This window comes from Elephas maximus, chromosome 4, assembly GCF_024166365.1.
Source record: "Elephas maximus indicus isolate mEleMax1 chromosome 4, mEleMax1 primary haplotype, whole genome shotgun sequence".
In the NCBI taxonomy this organism is placed as follows: domain Eukaryota; kingdom Metazoa; phylum Chordata; class Mammalia; order Proboscidea; family Elephantidae; genus Elephas; species Elephas maximus.
In genome coordinates this window covers 62,766,895-62,791,043 of record NC_064822.1, presented here as the reverse complement: position 1 = coordinate 62,791,043, position 24,149 = coordinate 62,766,895, and the positions used below count along the sequence as shown (strand labels likewise).

The following is a 24,149-nucleotide window of genomic DNA, read 5'->3' as shown; positions in this document are numbered from 1 at the left end:
ACATACGTGTGTGTGTGTGGATATGTGTGTTTATATATGTACATGTGTACACACATATACACAGTCATGTACATATGCTGCTGTGTAGCTTGGCCACCATGGGAGTGACTGGTTGAATACATGTATCTAGCTCTCTTTATATCTATCCAATGATTGTTAGTCCCTGAAAACTCCAAAGGATACTTAGGATTCCCTGACTTGGTGGAAACACTGGACATCTAAACTGGAAGAGGGAAGACAGTGAGAGGAACCAGGGAAATCAGGACTGTTGGAACCTTTTGAAACAGTGACGCCACTTAATTTCTGAATTCATTTCTAACAGAACTTCCCTAAAAAAGGCTGGTGTGTGCAGTAGTATGTTTTGGGAGCCAGGGAAAGTGACAGTTGATTATTGTAATTGTACATAGATGGCAGGTAGGCTACCCCTCCAAGGGTCCAGGGTCCAGGAGTCCCCAGTGCTGTCACATATCCAGCATTCTAGCCCCATAGCACCTCAGTGAGCCAACCTTAATGGGACTTGATGTATTTTCTCATTCTCTTTGCTGAGTTGAAGCAAGGAAAGAGAGTGACCAGTTTGTGTGTCTGTGGAAAACACTCAAACACCCATGAGGTTGGAGGTGGATTAGGAGGAGGGATAGATGACTGGTAGGCAGACAGATAGACAGAAATGTTCCTTTGAACACTTCTCAGGCACCTCATATTCTATGAAAGCCTGGCAACACTGCTTTATCCAAGGTTTCTTGCTGGAATCCAGATTAGAACCTAGGAATCCTGCCTTTTCTCTCTTTGGGACCATTGAACTACATTTCTCCCTCTACACTGGAGCCGCCTTTCCGTTGCTCTGACCACCAGAACATTCTTACCCAGACCAAGAGCCAGAGTTCCTAAGTCCCCAGCTCCAGGCCTAGGCTACCCTGTGGGTCCCTTTGCAGGTGGACCCTGAGCCATACCTGGATGCCTGCATTTACGATACCTGCTCCTGTGAGTCCATTGGGGACTGTACCTGCTTCTGCGACACCATTGCTGCCTATGCCCACGTGTGTGCCCAGCATGGCAAGGTGGTGACCTGGAGGACGGCCACACTGTGCCGTGAGTCCTTACGTTCTTCATGACCCTCAGGTGCCCCTCCCCTCACCCCACATGTATTAGACTTGAAGACTTGTAGGGTACAGGAGGACACCATCATGGGAGAAAAGGTAGAGTCCTAGTATGGTGATGGATGACCAAGGGGTGAAGAGAGCTTAAAGAGATTGATGTGTGCAAGGAGTTAGTATTATGGGGAAAGAAGGGTCAGGGATTCAAAATGTTAATATGTGGCGACTTTTCTTCCAGAGAAATTCTGGAAGAGAGAACCCTGCCGAAGAGAAGAAGGACATCAATATACATCTTTAATTAGTCACCATCATATTTATCAATATGACTGATCAGCTCATACATTTATGTAGAACCTTCCTTCCACAGGTGCAAACAGCTAATCTTTTTTACATGCCTATAAAAAACCCTGGTCGTGTAATGGTTAAGAGCTACAACTGCTAACCAAAAGGTTGGTAGTTCAAATCCACCAGGCGCTCCTTGGAAACTCTATGGGACAGTTCTACTCTGTCCTGTAGGGTCACTCTGAGTCAGAATTAACTCTACCACAATGGGTTTTTTTTGGCATGGAAAACCAACTCAGGGCCACTTAGCTCCTGGTTTAAGTGGTTTAGAAATCCAGAAGTCTCTAATATTGGTGACTCTCAGTGCCAGAAAAGTCCTATTCCCTTTAGTTCTCAGATGTGATCATCACCTCCCCCAAAGCCATCACCACCATCAGTCTCACATCCGCCTATTCTGGGCCTTCTGTGCAGTCCTGGCTTCTTGGGTTGCACAGGACTGCCTGGCGCTTGAATAGTCATGGCCTGTTTCTTCTGTCTTGACAGCCCAAAGCTGCGAGGAGAGGAATCTGCGGGAAAATGGGTATGAGTGTGAGTGGCGCTATAACAGCTGCGCTCCTGCCTGCCCCATCACTTGCCAGCACCCCGAGCCACTGGCATGCCCTGTGCAGTGTGTGGAGGGCTGCCATGCACACTGCCCTCCAGGTAAGGGTTTAGCGACATAGGTACTCAGTTCCTGGGTAGGGGCTCAGGCTGGAGGGAGGGAGTATGTTGTTAGGAAAGGTGTTTACCTGTCCTGCCTCTTCTCAGCCTTTACCCGGTGGTATCCTGTCCCCAGCCCTACAGCCCTAGGTTCTGTTTCATGAACCCTTTCATCAAAGTCAGTCCAGCTATGATTTTTGTCAAGCTGAGCACCTATAAAATTATTTCGTATGACTCTTTATGGGTTTGGAGTCCCTGAGTGGCTCAAATGATTAAGTACTCAACTGCTAACTGAAAGGTTGGAGGTTCGAATACACTCAGAGGCACCTTGGAAGAAAGGCCTGATGATCTACTTCTGAAAAATCAGCCATTGAAAACCCTATGGAGCACAGTTCTACTCTGACACAAGTGGGGCTGCCATGAGTCAAAATTCACTTGATGGCAACTGGGTATTGGTTTATGCGTTTATCATCTAGAGCAGCATTTTCTGATGCAATGATGGAAATATTCTGTTGAAAGGTGACTCAGGTGACTGAGGAATTAATTTTTGATTTTATTTAGTTTTACTTTATTTAAATTTAAATAGCTACATTTGTATTGCACAGCACAGATCTAGAGTTACTGAATATATTTTTCTGTGGAGCAAAAAGACCCTTACAGATAAGATTTCATTTATCCTAGGCTTGGGGGAGGTGAGGTAGGGTGAAGCAGTACACCCTCTCCAATTTTACAGAGGGGTATATCCAGGCACAAAGAAAGAAGGGGATCATCCCTAGGTGCTGAAGTGACCATTGAGGGAGGCAGGAGTAAACCCTGAGCTGGCTTATGGGACAGGCCCCTTTAGGTAAAAGAGGATCCTCCTTGTGGGCAGGGTGGGAGTTTTGTCTCTTGACGAGAGTTTGTTGTGCAGGGAAGATCCTGGATGAGCTTTTAGAGACCTGCGTCAACCTTGAAGACTGCCCCATGTGTGAGGTGGCGGGCCGGCGCTTACCCTCGGGAAAGAAAGTCACCTTGAACCGCAGTGACCCTAAGCACTGCCAGATCTGGTAAAACAGACTCCCTGTTTGTTTGAAGTGATGAGGTTTACCATGTTCTCTGGCACCTGCTCAGAGACTTAGATTTTGGATAAAACTAGCTATAAGTTGAGAGATTGAATTTTTTAATTCAGTTTGTAGAGTTTGCTTCTCTTTCTTTAAAGACAGGCTAGACCTCTTCCCCCAGATATATTTCTCAAAAGGCTTTTACATATACCTTTCTTGCTGAAGGCAGGGCCTGGTTTCTTATTGTCCCCAGAGGTCATGTTTGGTCCAAGGACAGGTGTCTACGCAAGTCAGATTTCTTTTTTACTGGAGATAGATGTGCTGGAGAGGAAAGCGAGATGGAACCCCTTTCCCCTCAGTATAATGTAGACACCTTGGGGACCACAGCCAAGGTCACAGGACATAACTTTCGTAAGTGGAGGAAAACACTCTTGCCTGTGACTGTAGGCTGTCCCTGGAGAGGGTTGCCCCTGGGAAAGTGGCCTCTGAGGAGGTGAGCAGGAGTCCTCGGGTGAGCTCTAAGCTTTCTGAAGTTTTGTGTGTAAGTAGGGAACATTTATTAAAATGCTGATATATTTAACACCACTCCCTGACACTGATCAAGCCTTATGGGAACTTAAACTTGAGAACTTAAATTCACTGGGGAGGGGGCTGCGGCCACAGCTGCCAGAGTCAGATCCTGCCGCAGCCATCTGTACAAACAAGAGCAAACACTGCCTGGGGTGAGTGTTCTAGCAGACACAGGAAACTAGAGAGTATGTCACTCATGCACTGTTAGCCAAGGATTAAAGCAATGAATTGTGTGGGCCATGAGGAAGGAGGAGTTAACTGCCCACCTCCCTTATGGTGAAATGGAGACTACAAGGAAGAAAGGAGGGGTGAGTCCAATGGTGGCTTGGGAGTCTGAGCCATAGGGCCTGAGAGCTTCGAGCCTTCTCCCTTCCTTCCTCCACTGGCACATGAGGAGGGGCAGCCACCAGGGAACACACTGTGACTTCAAACAAGGTGTGGACAATTGCTCCAGAGAAGGCTAGGGACATTGCCTGGAAGTCAAGCCACAGGTCAAGCTTCTCAGGGCTCAGGGCACAGATGCCTTATCTACTCTTCTGGGAGTGCTGAGGGCAAGTGGCCTCAAAGGCTGAGGGAGAAGGTCCTAGCCTGCCTGGTCTCCACCTCAGGGTAAATTGATTTCACTTGTGGTCAGGCACAGGCATCCTTGGGTGGCGCAAACAGTTAAACACTTGACTACTAACTGAAAGGTTGGAGGTTCAAACCTACCCAGAGGTACCTTGGAAGACAGGCCTGGCCATCTGCTTTTGAAAGGTAACAAGCCTTGAAAACGTTATGCAGTGAAGTTCTTCTCTGTAACATATGGTAAACCAGAATCAACTTGATGGCAAGTGGTTTGGTCTTTTGGTTTTTGGTGGTCTGAAAAACCCTGCCACTTTCCAGGACATTGATGAAAGGGTGATGTGACCAGAAGGGCCTGAAAAGTTGGCCTGGTGGTGTAGGAATTTGTGTGTGGGGCAACTGCTCTGCTATGGGTTTGTCACATGTCCTTGTGGCTGGGTATAGGCCCTAGCCAGTACCTGGCACATAATAGGTGCTTCCTACATGTCCATTGGGACAATGAATGAATGAGCTATTCTCTTTTCCTATGTCTAACACCTTGGAGACCCTGTAGACTACTCCCAAGTACTTTATCCTGCTAGATAAACCGGGGAGTTTGGGCCTGTATCCATCTTTCCAGAACTTTTTTACTCCTGTTTTTCCTCTCTTCCTTAAGGCTCAACGTGTTAAACACGGTTCAAAATTCATATAGGTAAAATCCTGTTATAATAAGTGTTACAAAGCACTTACTTTCAGTAGAACATTTAAGAGTCCAGGTTAGTGTCAACTTTTTGTAGCAATACTTGTCCTTAGAGATACTTGCAGTAAGGTTTGGATTATAATTAAATATTGATGTTGCTAGAGCCTTAGGTTGAAAAGAAATGTTTCAATATCTGTGTGGGTTTCAGCACATAGCCTAGAAGCAAAAAAAGTTTTTCTACCACCAAGAATGGGTTGAAGCTTAGGCTTCTAGAATCAAGGGGAGCCTCTGCTTCAGAGAGGGTGGTGCTCTTTGGAGACGTGTTAAAAAATGATGTCTCACCTATAGAAGGTGGAATTTGCAGAAGACAAGGAGGGTGTGGAGTGCATCCCTGGGAGTAGGAACAGCATGGGCAAAGGTGTGGAGCCCTGGAGCGGTGTGACAAACTTTCCGAGCTGCATGTAGGCTGGCATGGGGGAGTGTCAGGCAGAGTGGGAGATGAGGATAAAGCGGTAGTCAGGGGCAAGGACTTAGGAGGTCTGTGTGTTTGGAAGAGGTGGAGTGGACCATACCTGCAGGAGGAGGGGACCCCTCTTAAAAAACAAAACATGTCTCACATGGGTGGGGAATGTTCCATAGAAACTGAGATTCAGGTGGACCAGGCGGACAGTTCTATGTTCAGTGGTTCTTGTCTTAGGGTTCTCTAGAGAAACAGAATCAGTGAGATATGTATAAAGCATATGTGCGTGCGCGCGCACGCGCACACACACACACACACAGATTAGTTGGCTCATATGATTGTAGGGACTGGCAAGTCCAAAATCTGTGGGTTAGGTGACAGGCTGGGGATTCCTGCATGCTTTCATCCCAAGATCTGTAGGCCAGGTGGCAAGGAGTGCAGAGTAAAGTTCTACCAAGATATTTATTTATAGTCTGGACGCAGAACATACCCCAGGGAAGCTCCCTTTTCAATGTATTGATTGATTACATTACATTAGATTACATTATGGAAAGTAATTACGTTATAATTTACATTAGATTACATTATGGAACATCAACTAGACTAGTGTTTTGCCAAACAGCTGGGAACCATAGCCTAGCCAAGTTGATACATATAATTAACTATGACAGCTTGAATTGGGCTGAGACATACTCATAGGTTCTTCCTGAACCATTTTGTTTCTCCCCTGTGCTGCAGTCACTGTGATGGTGTTAACCTGACCTGTGAAGCCTGTCAGAGGCCGGGAGAGCTTGTGCCGCCCTCAACAGTAGCCCCAGTCAGCGTCACCACGCCGTATGTGGAGGACATCTCAGAGCCGCCCCTGCATGACCTCTACTGCAGTAAACTGCTGGACCTGGCCTTCCTGCTGGACGGCTCCTCCAAGCTGTCGGAGGCTGAGTTTGATGTGCTAAAGGTCTTTGTGGTGGACATGATGGAGCGGCTGCACATCTCCCAGAAGCGGATCCGTGTGGCCGTGGTGGAGTACCACGATGGCTCGCACTCCTACATCGACCTCAGGGACAGGAAGCAGCCTTCAGAGCTGCGGCGCATCGCTGGTCAGGTGAAGTACGCAGGCAGCCAGGTGGCCTCCACCACTGAGGTCTTGAAGTACACGTTGTTCCAAATCTTTGGCAAGGCCGATCGCCCAGAAGCCTCCCGTATTGCCCTGCTCCTGACAGCCAGTGAAGAGCCCCCACGGATGGCCCGGAACTTGGCCCGATATGTGCAGGGCCTGAAGAAGAAGAAGGTTATTGTGATCCCGGTGGGCATTGGACCTCATGCCAGCCTCAAGCAGGTCCGCCTTATCGAGAAGCAGGCCCCTGAGAACAAAGCCTTTGTGCTTAGCAGCGTGGACGAGCTGGAGCAGCGAAGGGATGAGATTATCAACTACCTCTGTGACCTGGCCCCTGAAGCGCAAGCCCCAACTCAGCACCCCCATGTGGCAAAAGTCACAGTGGGCCCCGACCTCTTAGGAGTTTCTTCCGTGGGGCCCACAAGGAGCCCTAAGCCCCTGAATGTGGTGTTTCTCCTGGAAGGGTCAGACAAGGTTGGCGAAGCCAACTTCAACTGGAGCAAGGAGTTCACGGAGGAGGTGATCCGGCGGATGGATGTGGGCCAGGACAGCGTCCACGTCACCGTGCTGCAGTACTCATACATGGTCACGGTGGAGTACCCCTTCAGCAAGGTGCAGTCCAAGCAGGACATCCTGCAGCACGTGCGGGAGATCCGCTACCAGGGTGGCAACAGGACCAACACTGGGCTGGCCCTACAGTACGTCTCAGAGCACAGCTTCTCTACCAGCCAGGGGGACCGAGAGCAGGCACCTAACCTGGTCTACATGGTCACAGGAAGCCCTGCCTCTGATGAGATCAAGCGGCTGCCCGGAGACATCCAGGTGGTGCCCATCGGAGTGGGCCCACATGCCAACGTGCAGGAGCTGGAGAGGATCAGCTGGCCCAATGCCCCTATTCTCATCCAGGACTTTGAGACCCTCCCCCGAGAGGCTCCAGACCTGGTGCTGCAGATATGCTGCTCTGGGGATGGGCTGAGGATCCCCACCCTCTCCCCAGCCCCAGGTAATGCCGGTGCCTTTGTGTCTAGGTGTGAGGGCTTCGGGAGGGCAGGAGCATGGCCATGGGGCTGCATCATCCATTGAGGTGAGGTTTTTGGGCTCTAATCCTGGCTTCCTTGCTCTGTGTCCTTGGTCCAATCCCTGCCTTCAGCTGCCTGTGTTTCCTCATCTCCCAGGCAAGGAGATAGATTTGTGATGCTTTTTGGGGTAGGATCTTTTCTTATTGCGTGTGCTTTTAAATTCGAAGGTAATTCATGGTTACTGTTGAAATTTAAACAATACCAAGTTTATGGGGTATAAAGTGTAAATCTAACTTTATCACAAAGCTTCATCCTCACTCAGTCCCACTCCCTGCCTCAGAGGCAACCCTGATTAAATTTGGTAACTATCAGCTCCCTTTTGGCCACACTGGGTGGATGAAATTATTCTAAGTAGGTGACATTATTTGGAGCAAAGCCCTAAAGATATACATGTCAGGGAAGTCAGGTGACAGGTAGCAGGGTAAGTCCTCAGACTCTGCAGCCAGACTGCCTGAGTTTGAATCTCCTGTCTAATACTCACTAGCTGTGTGATTTGTGGCAAGTACTTAACCTCTGTGGACATCAGTCTCCTCATCTGTAAAAAGGGGGTAGTAATAGTACCTACTTATAAAATGCTTAGAACAGTGCCTAGCATATAACAAATGCTAAAAGAAACAACAACAACAACAACAAGAAAGAAACAAAAAAACTTTCTACCACTACTATAATTCTTGCCTTCTGAATCAATACAGCTATCTAATCAATTCCTAGTTCTTGCATGTCTTTATTTGGTATGTTTGGGGCCATGCCAGAATAGCCAGAATAGCTAGCTTTCTTTTAGCATCTCTTGATCCTCACATTTGTTGTCAGTGCTTCCTTTTTTTTTTTTTTTTTATCAGAGCCACAGATTTATTTAATTTCTCGTGATTTTTCTGTTGAGGATAACAGTAAAGACATTATCTTATCAAATCTCAGGATGGGTATTTAGACTACAGTGTGTTTCCTTCTATGATCATGGCTTTGCCCCCAAACATTACAATGAGCACTGGGCATATATCATTAGAATACCTTATAATGTCTGGGTGGTGCAAAGGTTAATGTGCTCGGCTGCTAACCAAAAGGTTGGCAGTTCAAGTTCGCTAGAGGTGCCTCGGAAGAAAGGCCCGGGGATCTACTTCTGAAAAATCAGCCATTGAAAACTCTGTGGAGCATAGTTCTTCTGACACACATGGGGTTGCCATAAGTTGGAATCAACTCAGTGGAAACTGGTAACTGGTAATAGTACTCTAACCTACCACATAAGACCTGAGAACTCATGAGCTCATTTTCCAGGGATGTGCTGCTCTTTAATTTCCTTAGGCCATCTTCCTGTTTTACCACTCCAATATTTCACTCAATTCTAGAAGAGTTGCAGTCCCCTGTTACCGAGGGAGCTGATGACTCCTGATTTCCTCTGTGGAATTTTAAAGTAACTTTGGGTAGTGTTGGAGTCTTCCCAGTGTCTCTAAACCTGGCGTACTCCTGGGCTCTCTTTGCCTTCTCCTGGCCCATGTTGCCATCGCACAGGACTAATGGAGACACCTTCCCTCATGGTGCCACGTGGTAGACAGTGCCCTGCAGAGCCCATTGATGTGGGTGTCTTGCTGCTGTGGGCCTGGTGGCTGAGTCTTCTTTTCCCAGCTGGCACCTGTGTGCCGACCTCCCCGGTCCCCTTTGCAGACTGCAGCCAGCCCCTGGATGTGGTTCTTCTCCTGGATGGTTCCTCCAGTCTTCCAGCTTCTTACTTTGAGGAAATGAAAAGCTTCGCCAAGGCTTTCATCTCCAAAGCCAATATAGGTGAGTGATGTGCCTAAAAAGACAGGTTAGGAAAAGGATCCTTTTGGGGTTCCACCTGATTCAAAGTGTGATTCCTCTTTTCTCTTTCTTCTCAGGGCCGCATCACACTCAGGTGTCAGTGCTTCAGTATGGGAGCATCACCACCATTGATGTGCCATGGAATGTGGCTCAGGAGCATGCCAACTTACTGAGCCTCGTGGACCTCATGCAGCAGGAGGGTGGCCCCAGCCAAATTGGTAATGTGGGGCCACAGACCAGACCCAGAAACTTATCTTCTGGTCCTAATTCTCGATATAAGTGATTGAGTGACCTCAGCTAGTCACTTTGCTCTTTGGGCCTTGTTTTCCTGTACTGTGAAGTGAGGGGCTGATAACTCCCCCAGGTGTCTTGCAGATCTAAATTGTATGTTTCTCTGAGTTTCTGAATCTAGCTTTGGAATGACATAAAGATTCACTGGGAGACAAGATGCCAGCTGGCTTAGAAACCCCTTTTGTCACAGTACTGACTTGGGGTGGTCTGTTCTCTATTCCCAGGGGATGCTTTGGGCTTTGCTGTGCGATATGTAACTTCAGAAGCCCATGGCGCCAGGCCAGGAGCCTCCAAGGCAGTGGTCATCCTAGTGATGGACGTCTCCATGGATTCAGTGGATGCAGCAGCTGATGCCGCCAGGTCGAGCCGTGAGTGTCCAGTGTACCATTAGAAACTCTCCCAGAGTGCTAGAGGATTGGAAGCAGACAAGGCTTGGTTTCCGATACCCCGGGTGACTTTAAGTGCTCAGTAGTCACGTATGGCCTGGTTTCAAACAGCACAAAACCGTCCAATCATTGTGCTATTCGGAAACCAGACAGCAATAAATGTGTTTATCCGTCATCTGCCTGCATGCTTTAGGTGGCAACCTTCCATTCCTCTGCATTTGCCCGTCATGCTTAGGGGTGGGTCATACCTCTAAACTTTTCAGTTTTAAAGTGGTATCCTATTAATTTTGGTCTCACCAAAATGCCATGTCTGAGGCCAGAGTGATTCATTGTGGGGTCCTGAGAATGGTCAGGGACCTTCATATATTCAGAGGCCTTTACCAACACCAGCCTAATGGTATCCTTTAAGATGGATGGACAAGAGACAAGGACACACTGTAGGAAGGATGCAGACATGTTCCAGCCTTGTGCCCCACAAGAACTTGTGCTGAGAGTATCAACAGAATGTGAGCCAGAACAGGTGGCGTAGTGCTGAGGGAGGGCTGGTGAGGGAGTGATGTTAAGTCCCTTCGTGACCACCTGGAAGACTGTTCTTTGAAAACTCTGCTCTTCTGTGAAATCTTCCTGACCGTGTTCCTGAGAGAATTATTCACTGCCTTGTCTGTACCACGTCTCAACTACTCAAAATGTGTAAATCACATTGGATTGCTTTTATTTGTTACATATCTCTCTCTTGCACAAACTTGGAGTTCTTTGAAGGGAAGGGCAAAATCTTGCTTATTTTTGTATCATTTGTGCATGATGCAAAAATAGGTGCTCATGTAATGTTTGCTGAATGAATGAATGAATTGACAAGATTTTGAAATGTATTATTTTAGGAAAGAGGACACTGAAAGATCAGCAATATATATTTAGATGACACAAGTTGAGCTTTACAAAAGCTGGAAAGTTGCTGCAGAAAACCAGTTGTAACCTTGAGCAAATTGCAAACACCTAGAACTTTCTAGAAAATGGAATCGAGGAATTTTAGGATGGAGACGATTCTCCGGTAGCATCAAGAATCCAGAGAAAGACTTTTATCAGGAAAGGAAGCAATTACAGTCTAGAGGGAACAGATGTGAGCTTGGGCAAGTCATTTAACCGTTCAAAGCCTCAGTTTCTCAATGCAAATGGAAGCATGCATACTCTGAACTCAGCCCTGTGACATCTTTTCTTCTCCCCTTACCTGCACTCCCTTGGTGATCTCATTCAGTGTCACAGGTCTAACTACATTTATACGTCAATGACTTCGAAATCCTTATCTCCAACCTAGGCCTCTCCCCTCGACTCTACCTAGATGTTCTCATAGGCATAAACTCACAGTTCAGAAACTGAACTCCTAACTCTCACCACCACTTCTCCTCCTCTGACAGTCTTCCCCATCTGAGAAAATGGAAATTCCATCCTTCTGGTTGCTCTGGTTGAAAACCTTGACTCCCTTTTTCCTTATACCACACGTGCAATTCATCAACAAACTATAGCCCCATCTTCAAAATACATTGAGGATCACACTACTTCCCAGTACAGCACCACTGACTCCCCACTCCAAGCCCCCATCATTTCTCACCTAGATTGTTGTAATAGCTTTCTAACTGGAACCCGTTTCCACCCTTGCCTCCTGCAGGTCTTTCTCAACATAGACGTTGTGGTGATCCCTTAAAAAATTGAAGCCAGCTCGTGTCACTCCTTTGCTCCCAGCTGGCTTTCTGTTTCATTCAGAGGACATGCTGGGTCCTTACTGTGGCCTACACATTTTGCATGGACAGAGCCCTGTACCCTTTCCTGTTCACTTTGCTCCAGGCGTCCTGGAGTATGCAAGCATGCTTCTGTTCTGTGCCTCTGCACTTCTGCTCTCTCTGCTTGGAATGTTCTTCCACCCAATACCCTCTTAGATATCTTCCATCTTTACTTCAGGTCTCTGCTTCAATGTCACCTTTTCACTGAGCTCTTCCCTAACCACCTTATATGAAACAGTAACATCTACTCCTAGGCACTCCTCATTCTCCTTACCCTGCTTTGTTTTTTCCATAGCACTTATCCACACCTGAAATACTATATATTTACATATTTGTGTGTTTATTGTCTGTCTCTCCCCAGTGTAAGATCCATGATGACTTTATCTGCTTGGTTCACTGCTATGTCCCCATTACTTAAAATAGTACCCGACACATAGTAGGTGCTTGTTAATATTTGTGGAATGATTGAACATCTCCCTCAGAGGCTTGTGTGAATAGAACACAATGGTCTGTGGGGCCAGTCTGTAATACAGGAGCCTCTATACAGATGCTAGATGTAGCTTCAGGCCAGTCTGATTTGAGCGCACCTGACAAAAGCATGTTGACACAGACCCTTTCTTGTTCCTCTGCTGCTTCTAGGAGTGACAGTGTTCCCTATTGGAATTGGGGATAGGTATGATGTATCCCAGCTGAGGACCTTGGCTGGACCAGGTGCAAGCTCCAATGTGGTGAAACTCCAGCGGATCGAAGACCTCCCCACCATGGTCACGCTGGACCAGTCCTTCCTCCGCAAGCTATGCTCTGGTGAGACTTGTAAGATCATTATTTATTCCTCTTCCCCCACCAAAATCCATTCTAGAGAGCCAGGGGTGCCCATTCATAGGGTTTGGCCTTGAAAGAAGATTGCTATGTAGACCAGGAACTTCAAATTTCTGTTCTTGATAGGTTTGTACTACAAACTTTCAAGGAGTCATCGCAGGTTCTCTGTGTATAGTTTTCCTTCCAACCTACTGTCCTTCTAAGATTTAGGAGGGAAAGCCCATGCCTATTTGTGCAGAGGGACCTTAATTAAACAGAAGAAATGGAAGATATAATCAGGGAACCCCAACATCCTGCAGATCATGGTCTTCCCATCTCTCTGTACTCGCCCTCGGCTTGTGTACAAAGGACTTTAGAAATACAATAACACAGAGTCTAATATCAACATCCCATATTTTGTAAGTTAAGGGTAAGGAACTATTTTTTTTTTAACCCATGTATTTTTTTTTTTTTTTGGCCTGGTTTTATATATTTTCCTAATGTAATTAGCTGTCAGGCAAAACCAGCTACAGAGTTATTGCCCTTTTCTGCTGGATGATAGCTCTCCTGGTAGGAATCTTCAAGTAGATCTCTTTCAAATTTTTAGGAGCTTGCCTCATAATGCAGGAGGCACTGATCTACCCATGAAAGAAGAAAAGGAGATAATGATGGTGAAAATGCTTTGTGAACTGTAGAGGTTGCCATATTATCAGTGTTGTTATTATCATCATTATTATTAGTAACCACAAAGCATGTCTGAAGAACCACAGGATGACCACCTTACCTGTGTCCTCTCTGTTGAACCCACTCAGGTTTTTTTCAGAATTATTTTGACTTCCAGGGCTAGCCCAGGTAGTCCAAGCAGTCATTGTGAATGGTTTAGAATTTCTAGGTGATGGGTGGAAACTAAAGTCTTGTTTGTGTCTCTTTCAGTGTTTGTTAGAGTTTGTATGGATGAGGATGGGAACGAGAAGAGGGTAAGTTCCTTTCTGTTGACTTTGAAAGAAAAATCATGAATGTATGTTAGGGATCCTTATTCTCACTGGCTAACTTTTCCTCCTTTGTTCTCAGTCCAGGTCTCCTTCTTTTAGAGACCACCTGTATATTTGTGTCCTGCACCCTATCTCATGTACAGCCTTCTTGCCATTTTGGCCTATATCCAAATCCCAGTTTCTATGTCCTCAGAGGTGGTCAGTGACCTGGAATATGGTTTTAGAGTTGGAGTCCCTCAACCTATTCGTTGCCTGAATCTTATTCTTTCTTCTGAGCAGCCTGGGGACGTCTGGACCTTGCCAGATCAGTGCCACACAGTGACTTGCCTGCCAGATGGCCAGACCTTGCTGAAGAGTCATCGGGTCAACTGTGACCGGGGGCCAAAGCCTTCATGCCCCAACAGCCAGTCCCCCATTAGGGTGGAGGAGACCTGTGGTTGCCGCTGGACCTGCCCCTGTGAGTCTTTTGCTTCAGCAGACTGAACAGTGTTAAAGGGGCAGTGCATTTAGGTTGGCTTTGCAGAAAGGTAGACCAGAAGCCTACCAGCCCAATTCACCCTTTCCTTTCTCACCACACACGCAGAGTACTGCCTTCACCTGTGTTCCCTCCCGCCCATGCTCCTTGGATGTGCTTTCATCCAATCTCAGGGATCATTATTCTCTTCCTCTGCTTTTAGGAGCCACTTCCTCAGGTTATGCATCACCAGAAGGAGGAATTGTTTTCTGTTATCAGTGTTCAGCTTGTCTGTTGGCAGGTCAACGTTAGGGGAACTACGAGCTTGGGGTGTAGCAGTGGAAATCCAGCAGTGATAGAGACACCTCCCCCAAACTCTCCATTCACACCTACAGCTCTGTGGGGGCTGGGTGTAACTGTAGGTCATCACAGTGGTCTGGTTTAAGAGGAAGACATGCTCAACTCCTCCATCTCATGTAAGCCAGTGGAGAGCATTCATCCGTGGGTGTGCCTTAGCCCTCTGTCTCGTGGTTGGGAGAAATTGGTTGATTACTGTAGTCCCTACTCTCCAGTGGCTAGATCATAATCATTATGTCGAGTAGACACAACTTGTGGGATATAATCAGAACTGTATTTTATATCCCCTTCTCCCTTTAGAATATATTTAGGAGGGCAAGTTTTCTCTCTGGCCAAGGAGAAACTAGGAAATTCTAGCAGACCTCAAGACATTTCTGCTTCTTCATAAACAATTCTATGGTCACTTTAACTCATAAAACAAAGTCTCAATTTGGTAGTTAGAATGCCCACTCCACTTTGAACTTGATTTAGCATTAAAACTTCTCCACAACCCTGGCTTGGGCAGCCTGCCTGCTGGGAAAGGGGTGTGGTTAGCTTCTTTCCCAGCTTGGAGCACGGCGAGGAGTTGGAAGGGAGTTCAGAAAGTTCTTGTGTGACTGGCGCTGCTTTGAGATGGCTCTGCACTCTGGCCTGGCAGGTGTTTAAAGCAGCCTCTTTTTCTTGCTAGCTAGTTGGAGGCTTCCTCAGAGGCATCCCTGCTCTGGCTCCTCTGCTACCCAATCCTGTGAGAAGTAGTTCATCTTCTTTGGCTGGCTGCTCTTTTCAGTTTTTTTTATTTTGAAATAACCACAGACTTAACAAAAAAGCTGCAAAAATAGCACAGAGAATTGCTGTGCATTCTTCTCTGAGATTCTCCATCTTATATAACCATGGTACCCACGCCAGTGCCGTCGAGTGGATTCCGACTCATAAAAAAAAAAAAAAAAAAAATTTTTTTTTTTTTTTTTTATATATAACCACAGTATAAGGATCAAATTTGGGAAATTAACATTGATTGTCTCAGTAATGTCTCTTTTCTGGTTTAGAATCCAGTTCAGAATCACATCTTACATTTAGTTGGCATGCCTCCTTAAAAGGCTTTGTAAATCTGGAACAATTCCTTAGTTTTTCTTTGATTTTAATGACCTTGATACTTTTGAAGAGAACTGGCCATTGACTTTGTAGAATGTCCCTCAATTTGGATTAAATTCAGCTTATAAATTTTTTTCCTTCTTAGTGCATAATAGCAAGAGGCACATGATGTCAATTTGCCTAATTACTGATGACGCTAACTCTGATGGCTTGGTTAAGGTGGTGTCTGCCAGGTTTCTGTACTATAAAGTTACTATTTTTCTCTTTGCACATAATAACTATTTTGGAGATACTTTGGAACTATGGAAATATTCTGGTTTTATCATACTTTTGCCCACTAATTTTAGCATCCATTGATGACTCTTGCCTGAAACAATTTTTACGTAGTGTCTGCCAGATGGTGATTTTTGATTTCCATTATTCTCTCCACACTGACTCATTGGAATTCTTCTGAAAGAGATTTCCCTTATCCTCTGTTTAATTAATTCAATTAATTATTCATATCCATATGAATTCATGAATTCTTATTTTATTCTATGGGGTATATCAATTACTAGCATTATTTATTTGTTGCTCAAGTTGTCCCATATTTGACCATTGAGAGTCCTTTCACTTTCACTTCTGTGTCGTTTTAACATCTTTTTTTCTCGATTTTAATTAGAAAAAAAATACTATTCCTCGTCATGTTTGAGTTCTTTACTTTCTAGTACCTTAAGATGTTCTAGACTCATAGTTTTCTTGTGTCCTTCCTGGAGTCAGCCATTTCTCTAAATAATCCTGGTTCTTTTTATTGTAGAATGATATTTAGAAACAAAGATCTGGGTGCCATTTGTGCTCAGTGATACTGGGATGTCATTACTCTCTCAGCAGACAGAGCTAGGCAGCATACATATGTATATGGACATTATCTCTCTCTCTCTCTCTCTATCATCTCTATCACCCACCACCTAAACTACGAGTTACTATAAAATTGACACCTCCAATTCTAATCTAATATATTCTAGCCTTTATCCTTTGCTTTCTCTGACAGTGAGAAACACATCTCTCATTTCCACAATGTATTTATATTTTGATTAGTCTTAGAATGCACGTAAAGTTTCAGAATTACTAACCCACGTTTTTATGAAAAACAATTCTACTAAGTAGTACATATAAAATTTTATTTTACATTTAGATACTAATTCACTTGAAGTTTATTCTGGTGCATGGTATAAAGTGTAGATCTAATTTTATCTTTTCCAGATAGCTACCCAGTCATTCCAGTACCATTTATTGAAATGTCCATCTTTACCCCAGTGATTTAAGATGACACTTTTATGTACTAAATTCACATATGTGCTTGGGTTTATTTCTGGAATTTTTGTTCTATTCCATTGGTCTGTCAACCCATGCATCTAGCAGGACCCCCGTCTTTATAAAAAACTCCACTGCTGTTGAGTCGATTCCGACTCATAGTGACCATATAGAACGGAGTAGAACTGCCCCATAGAGTTTCCAAGGAGCGCCTGGTGGATTCGAACTGCTGACCTTTTGGTTAGCAGCCATAGCACTTAACCACTACATCAGTATGATTTAATATATGGCAGACTACTACCTTTGTATAGCTTTTCTTTTTCAGCATTTTCCTGGCTATTTTTGCGTGTTTGTTTGTCCATCTCCTTATTTCAGCCTTTCTGAAATTTAGGTCTGTCTCTTGTATAGGGCATATAGTTGGATATTTCTTTTGAGCCAAATTGAAAATATATATATTTTTAGAGTAGGTGAGTTAAGCCTCTTGTCATTAATTGCTATGCTTATGTTTGGTCTTGCTGTCTTAGTATTTTGTAATGATGTATGTTTTGTTATAATTATTCCTCTATGTGGTGTGTATTCTTTGGCTTTTTACTTAAATTTTTTTTTTTCTTTTTGGTATTTGGGAAGGTTTATAGTTTTTTTCTGGTCATTATCTTTGTACTTATACCCTTTTTAGTACCTTAGGCCGCTTGTCTTCTTTTTTTATTTATTATGCTTTAGGTGAAAGTTTACAGCTCAAGTTAATTTCTCATACAAAAATTTATACACATATTGTTATGTGACCCTAGTTGCAATCCCAATAATGTGACAGCACACTCCCCCTTTCCACCCCTGGGTTTCCCGTGTCCATTCAACTAGCTACTATCCCTGTCTGCGTTCTCATCCCGCCTCTGAACAGGAGCTGCTCATTTAGTCTCGTGTATCTACTTGAACTAAGAAGCATACTGTTACATGAGTATTATTTTATGTTTTATGGTCCAGTCTAATCTTTTTCTGAAGAGTTGGCTTTGGGAATGGTTTTATTTCTGGGTTGACAGAGAGTCCAGGGGCCATGTCTTTGGGGGTTCCTCTAGTCTCAGTCAGACCATTAAGTCTGGTGTTTTTACATGAATTTGAGTTTTGCACTACATCTTTCCCCTGCTCCATCAGGGAGTTCCTGTTGTGTTTCCTGTCAGGGTGGTCATCGGTGGTAGCTGGGCACCATCTAGTTCTTCCAGTTTCAGGCAGATGGAGTCTCTGGTTTATGTGGCCCTTTTGTCTCTTGGGCCAATATTTTCCTTGTGTCTTTGGTGTTCTTCCTTCTCGTTTGCTCCAGGTGGGTTGAGACCAATTGATGCATCTTAGATGGCTGCTCGAAAGCTTTGTAATATTTTAATGTTTTGGATTCTGTTAAGGTTTGGTTTGTGACCTAATGTGTGGTCTGTTCTGGAGAATGTTCCATGTGTGTTGGAAAAGAAAGTATACTTGGCTGCTCTTGGGTGGAGTGTTCTGTATTTGGCTATGAGATCAAGCTGGTTGATTGTAGCATTTAGATTTTCTGTGTCTTTATTGAGCTTCTTTCTGGATGTTCTGTCCTTCACCAAAAGTGGTGTGTTGAAGTCTACTATTATTGTGGAGTTGTCTTTTTCTCTTTTTAACGCTTTTAGAGTTTGTTTAACATACTTTGGAGCCCTGTCGTTGGGTGCATAAATATTTATTATGGTTATGTCCTCCTGGTGTATTGACCCTCTAATCATTATATAGTGTCCTTCCTTGTCCTTTGTGGTGGATTTTACTTTAAAGTGCATTTTGTCAGAGATTAATATTGCACTTCTGCTCCTTTTTGATTGTTGGTTGCGTGATATATTTTTTTCCATCCTTTGAGTTTTAGTTTGTTTGTATCTTTGAATTTAAGGTGTGTTTTCTCTTGTAGGCAGCATATAGATGGACTGTGTTTTTTTACTGCCACTCTCTGTCTCTTTATACACGCATTTAGTCCATTTATAGTCAGTGTAATTATTGATAGGTATGAGTTTTTTTTTAATGAGTTTAGTGCTGTCATTTTGATGTATTTTTGTGTGTGTATGTGTTTTTGACAGTTTCTTTGTTCCACTTAATTTTCTATGCCATTGCTTTTCTTTATTTTCTTTTCATCTTTTTCATTGTTGTTGATTTTGTATTTGCTGAATATGTTTTTCTTCTTTTTTATTTTGATATGTAGGATTGTTAGTTTCCTTTGTGGTTGCCTTAATATTTTCCCCTATTTTTCTAAGCTTAAACCAATCTTTTATTTCTTGATACCGCCTTGATGTCTTCTCCGTATGAAAGATCTATGACTATATTATTTAGTCCTTCTTTTTTGTTTTAATGTTGTCATCTTTAACATATTGACATCTCTGTTTCCGTATTTTCGGTGTTTTAGCTTTGATTTATTTTTGTAACTTCCCTATGTGGGTTGATGTCTGATTGTTCTGTCCTGTGTTCTAGTCTTGGGCTGTTATCTGATGTTACTGATTCTCTAACTTTAGGACTTCCTTTAGTATTTCTTGTAATTTTGGCTTGGTTTTTTACAAATTCCCTTAGCTTCTGTTTGTCTGAAAATGCCCTATTTTCATCATCATCATATTCGAGAGAAAGTTTTGCTGGGTATATATTCTTCGCTGGCATTTTTTTTTTTCCTTCAAGGCTTTACGTATGTCATCCCATTGCCTTCTTGCCTGAATGGTTTCTGCTGGGTAGTAAGAGCTTAGTCTTATTGACTCTCTTTGTAGATGACTTTTCATTTATCCCTAGCCACTCTTAAAACCCTCTCTTTATCTTTGGTTTTGGCAAGTTTGATTATAATATGTCTTGGGGACTTTCTTTTGGGATCTACCCTGTGTGGGGTTCAATGAGCTTCTTGGATAAATGTCTTCTCATCTTTCCAATATCAGGGAAGTTTTCTACCAGCAAATCTTCAACAATTCTCTCTGTATTTTCTGTTATCCTTCCCTGTTCTGGTACTCCAATCACTCATAGATTATCCCTCTTGATAGAATCCCACATAATTCTTAGGGATTCTTCATTTTTTTAAAAATTCTTTTATCTGATTTTTCCTCAAATAAGTTGGTGTCAAGTGCTTTATCTTCAATCTCACTAATTCTGACTTCTATTGCCCAAATTCTGCTCCTATGAATTCCTATTGAGTAGTCTAATTCTGAAATTTTATTGTTAGTCTTTTGGATTTCTATTTGCTGTCTCTGTATGGATTCTTGCAGCCTGTTAAATTTATCATTATGGTCTTGTATAACCTTCTTAAGTTCCTCTGTTGCTTTGTCTGTGTTTTCCTTGGCTTGGTCTGTGTTTCTGCTGATCTCCTTCCTGATATCTTGAAGAGCTCTGTATATTACTCTTTTGAATTTTACCTCCCGTAATTCCAAGACTCTCTCTTCTTCCAAGAGGTTTCCAGGTTCTTTGTTTTGGTTGCTTGCTGAAGCCATCATGGTCTGCCTCTTTATTGGATTTGATATGGACTGTTGTCTCCAAGCCATCAATAAGTTATTATATTTATTTATTTTATGTTTGCTTACTGTGTCCTAGCTTCTTGTTTTGTTTTGTTTTGATATGCCCGAATAGGCTGTTCATGTGAGCCACTTTGATTATTGACATCTTTGAAGCTCTCACGTCCTATCACCAGGTGATTAGACGTGCTACTAGGTATGTGAGACCAGGAGTCCATTTACTTTTCTTGTGTGGATTCAGCTCAGATGTCTACATTGTTGGTTACTGAGTGTGAGGTGCAGGCTCTCACCTACAGTCCTAGTCTCACCTACATAGGGGTGATTGGAGCAGGCACAGCTATCTGGCTGCAGTAGGGGGTTATATGCTAAGCAAGGTAGGGGGCTGATGGCTGCCCCTGAGTGCCTGGTTGGAAAGCGTGTCCCTGTTCCCTAGAGCGCATAGGCGGGTGGGTTTTGCAGCCAGAATTTGGGCACCCAGTACTGTTGGCTGTAAGAACTGGGAGTCACCACTTACTCTCAGATACCTGTCTTGGTGGCTAGGTGGAGTGGGTAGAGCCACCAGTCCTCAGGCCCTGATGGGGGTACGTGAGGACCCTGCGTAACGGGTAGGGTGGTGTCAAATGTTATGAATCTGTCACTCCCCCTTAGCTGTTGCAGTTGAAAATAGGCTTCAGGTACGTACCCTACTGTACTATGCTAGTGAGGGCCTGTACTATTGAAATGGACCCACACAAGTCTAGGCAGGGGTGAAAGGCATTCAAAGTCCATGAACCCCTTATGCCTGTGCCCAGGCAAAGGGGCTCTGCCTAGTCTGAGGTCCCAGTTTAGGGGAGCTGGCAGGTTATTTTTTCCTGTTTGTTATTTGTATGTTAATATGTTCCCTCTCCAAAGCTGGAAAAATGGCTCAGGGCGTGTGATAAGTCCCACTTCTGGCCCAGGGGGCATGGCAATTGCTGAAGCCAGTCAGGGACCAGAACAGAGCGGGGAAGGGATGGGTGAGTGGGAGAGAAGCATTTCCCAGAGGGGGAAGAGTTTTTTTTTTTTTTTTGATCCCGCAAGGTAGGTTAGATGCTTGCACTTAACTTTCGCAGATCCAGTGCTGCTTTCCTCTGGTTCTGCAGGCTTATGCGGACACTCCACCACTCGCTTTCTCCCAGTGTGGAAAACGCCTCCCAAGTGCTACTGCTTGCCTCAGACCCCGCACCCCGGCCAATCCAGCCTGGAGGGTGCTGGCCAGATCAGGTCTGGTGACTCCTTGCTGCTCCTGAACTCTGTCTCGCTCCCCCTGCCACTCAGTCTGACTCCTCAACTTTGTCTTGGATGCTCAGGGCTCCTAGATTGTGATGGATAATTGATTCACTTGTTCTTTTGGTTCTTTGTTGTAAGAGGGACCACAGGAAGCATCTGACTACTCTGCTATCTTGGCTCTGCCGCAGTCCCTTCTTTCTTATTTAATTGTTAATTTTTTGGTTTTTCACTTTTCAAAGACATCCTTTAATGTCTACCTGTTGCCTATAAAATACAATAATCTCTCTCCTTTCCCATTATGTAGTTGCATTATTTCTACTTTGTCATAGCCTGTAACATTTGTATGTTAGTCTTCCACTCTTCTTTTATTTTAGTTTTAGATCTATGATTACATATACAAAAATGCTCTCTTTACTTGTTTTGTTATTTCCCAGTCATCTCTTAGTAGAAGGAAATTTGTCCTCTCGTGGATTCCTCAAGGAGGCCTCATGGGTATATAATTTCCTAAATTCTTGTATACTCAACAATGCTTTTCTACAATCTTGATACTAGGAGGACAGCTTGGCTGGATATAAAATCTTTTTTTTTTTTTTAAACATTTTATTGTGTTTTAGCTGAAAGTTTACACAGCAAATTAGTTTTCCATTCCATAATTCATACACAAATTGTTCTGTGACATTAGTTGCAATCCCTGCAATGTGTTGGCACTCTCCCCATTTCTACCCTGGGTTCCCCGCTTCCATTTGTCCAGTTTTCCTGCCCCTCCTTGCCTTCTAATCTTTAGTTTTGAGCAGATGTTGCCCTTTTGGTCTCATGTAGTCAATTGTTCCATGGAGCACATTGCTCATGGGTGTCATTATTTTATAGTCCAGTCTATTTATTTGGCTTAAAGGTGGCCTCCAGGAGTAGTTTCAGTCCCATATTTGAAGAGTATCTTAGGGAAATAGTTTTAGGGGTTCCTCCAGCCTCTACCGAACCAGTAAAGCTGGTCTTTTTTTTATGAATTTGAATTGTCTTCTACATTTTTCACCCATTCTAACTGGGACCTTCTGTTGTGTTCCTGGTCAGAGCAGTCAGGTGGGCACAATCTAGTTCTTCTGGTCTCAGGCTAAGGAGGCTGTGGTTCATGTGCCCACTATGCCTTTGGACTAATTGCTTCCTTGAGTCTTTGGTTTTCTTCACTCTCCTTTGCCCCAGACGGAAAGAGACCAATAGTTGTATCTTAGATGCCCAATTACAAGCTTTTAAGACCCCCATACGCTAGTCACCAACCTAGGATGTAGAACATTATCTTTCTGAACTGTTATGCCAGTTGACCTAGATGTCCCCCAAGACTATGTTCCTTAGCCTTCAAGCACAGTAACTCAGTCCTGCAAGGTTTTTGGATATGTCTAAGAAGTTTCTATAACTGGGCCCCCTATATGCTCTATTACATATATGAATATACATGCAGTACATATGAATATATATGTAGAAATATCCACAACCATACCTGTATATGCCTGTATGTATACTGCTATATAACCTTCCACACCTACTTAACATACATATCTACCTGTGTATCCACTCACAAATTATTGTTTGTTATTACTGTTGTTGCAGTATTTTATATGTTATAGTATTTACTGTAGTTGCCCTTTATTCTTGTGTGCCTCTCAGTGTCTTCCTTTGCCTTGGTCACATTGTGGCTGACTTCCCCTGTATTGTGTATTGCCTTTTCTTTCACCAGAATTAATATGTGTCTACTATCTATTTATTTATCTTTCTCTTTCCCTCCCATTCCTGGTAACCATCAAAGAATGCATCTTTCTTTGTGTAAACCTATTCTCGACTTTTAATAATAGTGGTCTCATACAATATTTGTCCTTTGGTGATTGACTTATTTCACTCAGCATAACTGGGTATAAAATTCTGGATTCATACTTTCTCTCATTAATGCTGCTCCGTTTTTTCCTTGCTTTATATGTTGTTTTGAGAATTCTGATACTAGTCTAATTCTTTTGCCCTTGTACATTATTTGATCTTTTTGCTTGGAGACCTGAAGGATTTTTTTTCTTTATCTTTGAAGTCTAGTAGTTTCACTGTAATATGTCTTAGAGTTGATTTTCCTGGGTTAATTTTTCTGACATCTGGCATGTGCTTTCAATATGTAGAATTGAGTCATTTTGATTTCCAGAACTTTTTCATGGATTATAGTTTTAAACATCAGTTTTGTACCATTATTTTGTTTTTCTTCTTCAGGGGCCCTCCTCCCCCCTCCCCCCGCCTTTTTTTTCTTGTCTTACAGTTTCATCACTTTCTTTCTGACTCTTCTTTCATTAACTCATCTTCATTCTCTTGGTTGTTTTCTTGCTTTTCTTCAGTATTCCTTATTAAATTTTTATTTTAGTTTATTCCCCATAGGGCTGTTATGTCTTCATTCCTGAGATGATTTTGCCTTTTTTCTTCCATGGGTTCAATCCACTATATTTCTATTTATTCCTCTTTTTGGTCCATTTCTTTTCTTAGTATTTGAAATGCTGATTCAAGGTGGTTTTCATTTTCACAAATGTTTATTTGAGTATATTTCATTTAATTTGGAGTGTTGGCTTAGTTTTCTTCTGTGTAATGGTTGACTTTTTTGGAAGTGCAAT

At 43.6% G+C, this 24,149-nt stretch overlaps 1 protein-coding gene across 3 annotated transcripts in view; it reads left to right on the top strand.

The window, feature by feature from the left end:
* Positions 1-24,149, top strand: part of VWF (von Willebrand factor) — a 173,654-nt gene that overhangs the window by 101,781 nt on the left and 47,724 nt on the right. For 2 of the 3 annotated variants that reach the window (XM_049882256.1, XM_049882254.1), the window contains exons 25-34: positions 933-1,089; positions 1,920-2,078; positions 2,986-3,121; positions 6,124-7,502; positions 9,238-9,354; positions 9,450-9,590; positions 9,888-10,031; positions 12,464-12,637; positions 13,556-13,599; positions 13,894-14,071. In XM_049882256.1, the coding sequence (XP_049738213.1) occupies positions 933-1,089; positions 1,920-2,078; positions 2,986-3,121; positions 6,124-7,502; positions 9,238-9,354; positions 9,450-9,590; positions 9,888-10,031; positions 12,464-12,637; positions 13,556-13,599; positions 13,894-14,071 (2,629 nt within the window). The remainder of the gene's footprint in view (positions 1-932; positions 1,090-1,919; positions 2,079-2,985; positions 3,122-6,123; positions 7,503-9,237; positions 9,355-9,449; positions 9,591-9,887; positions 10,032-12,463; positions 12,638-13,555; positions 13,600-13,893; positions 14,072-24,149) is intronic. The other variant, XM_049882255.1, reaches the window with a different exon arrangement.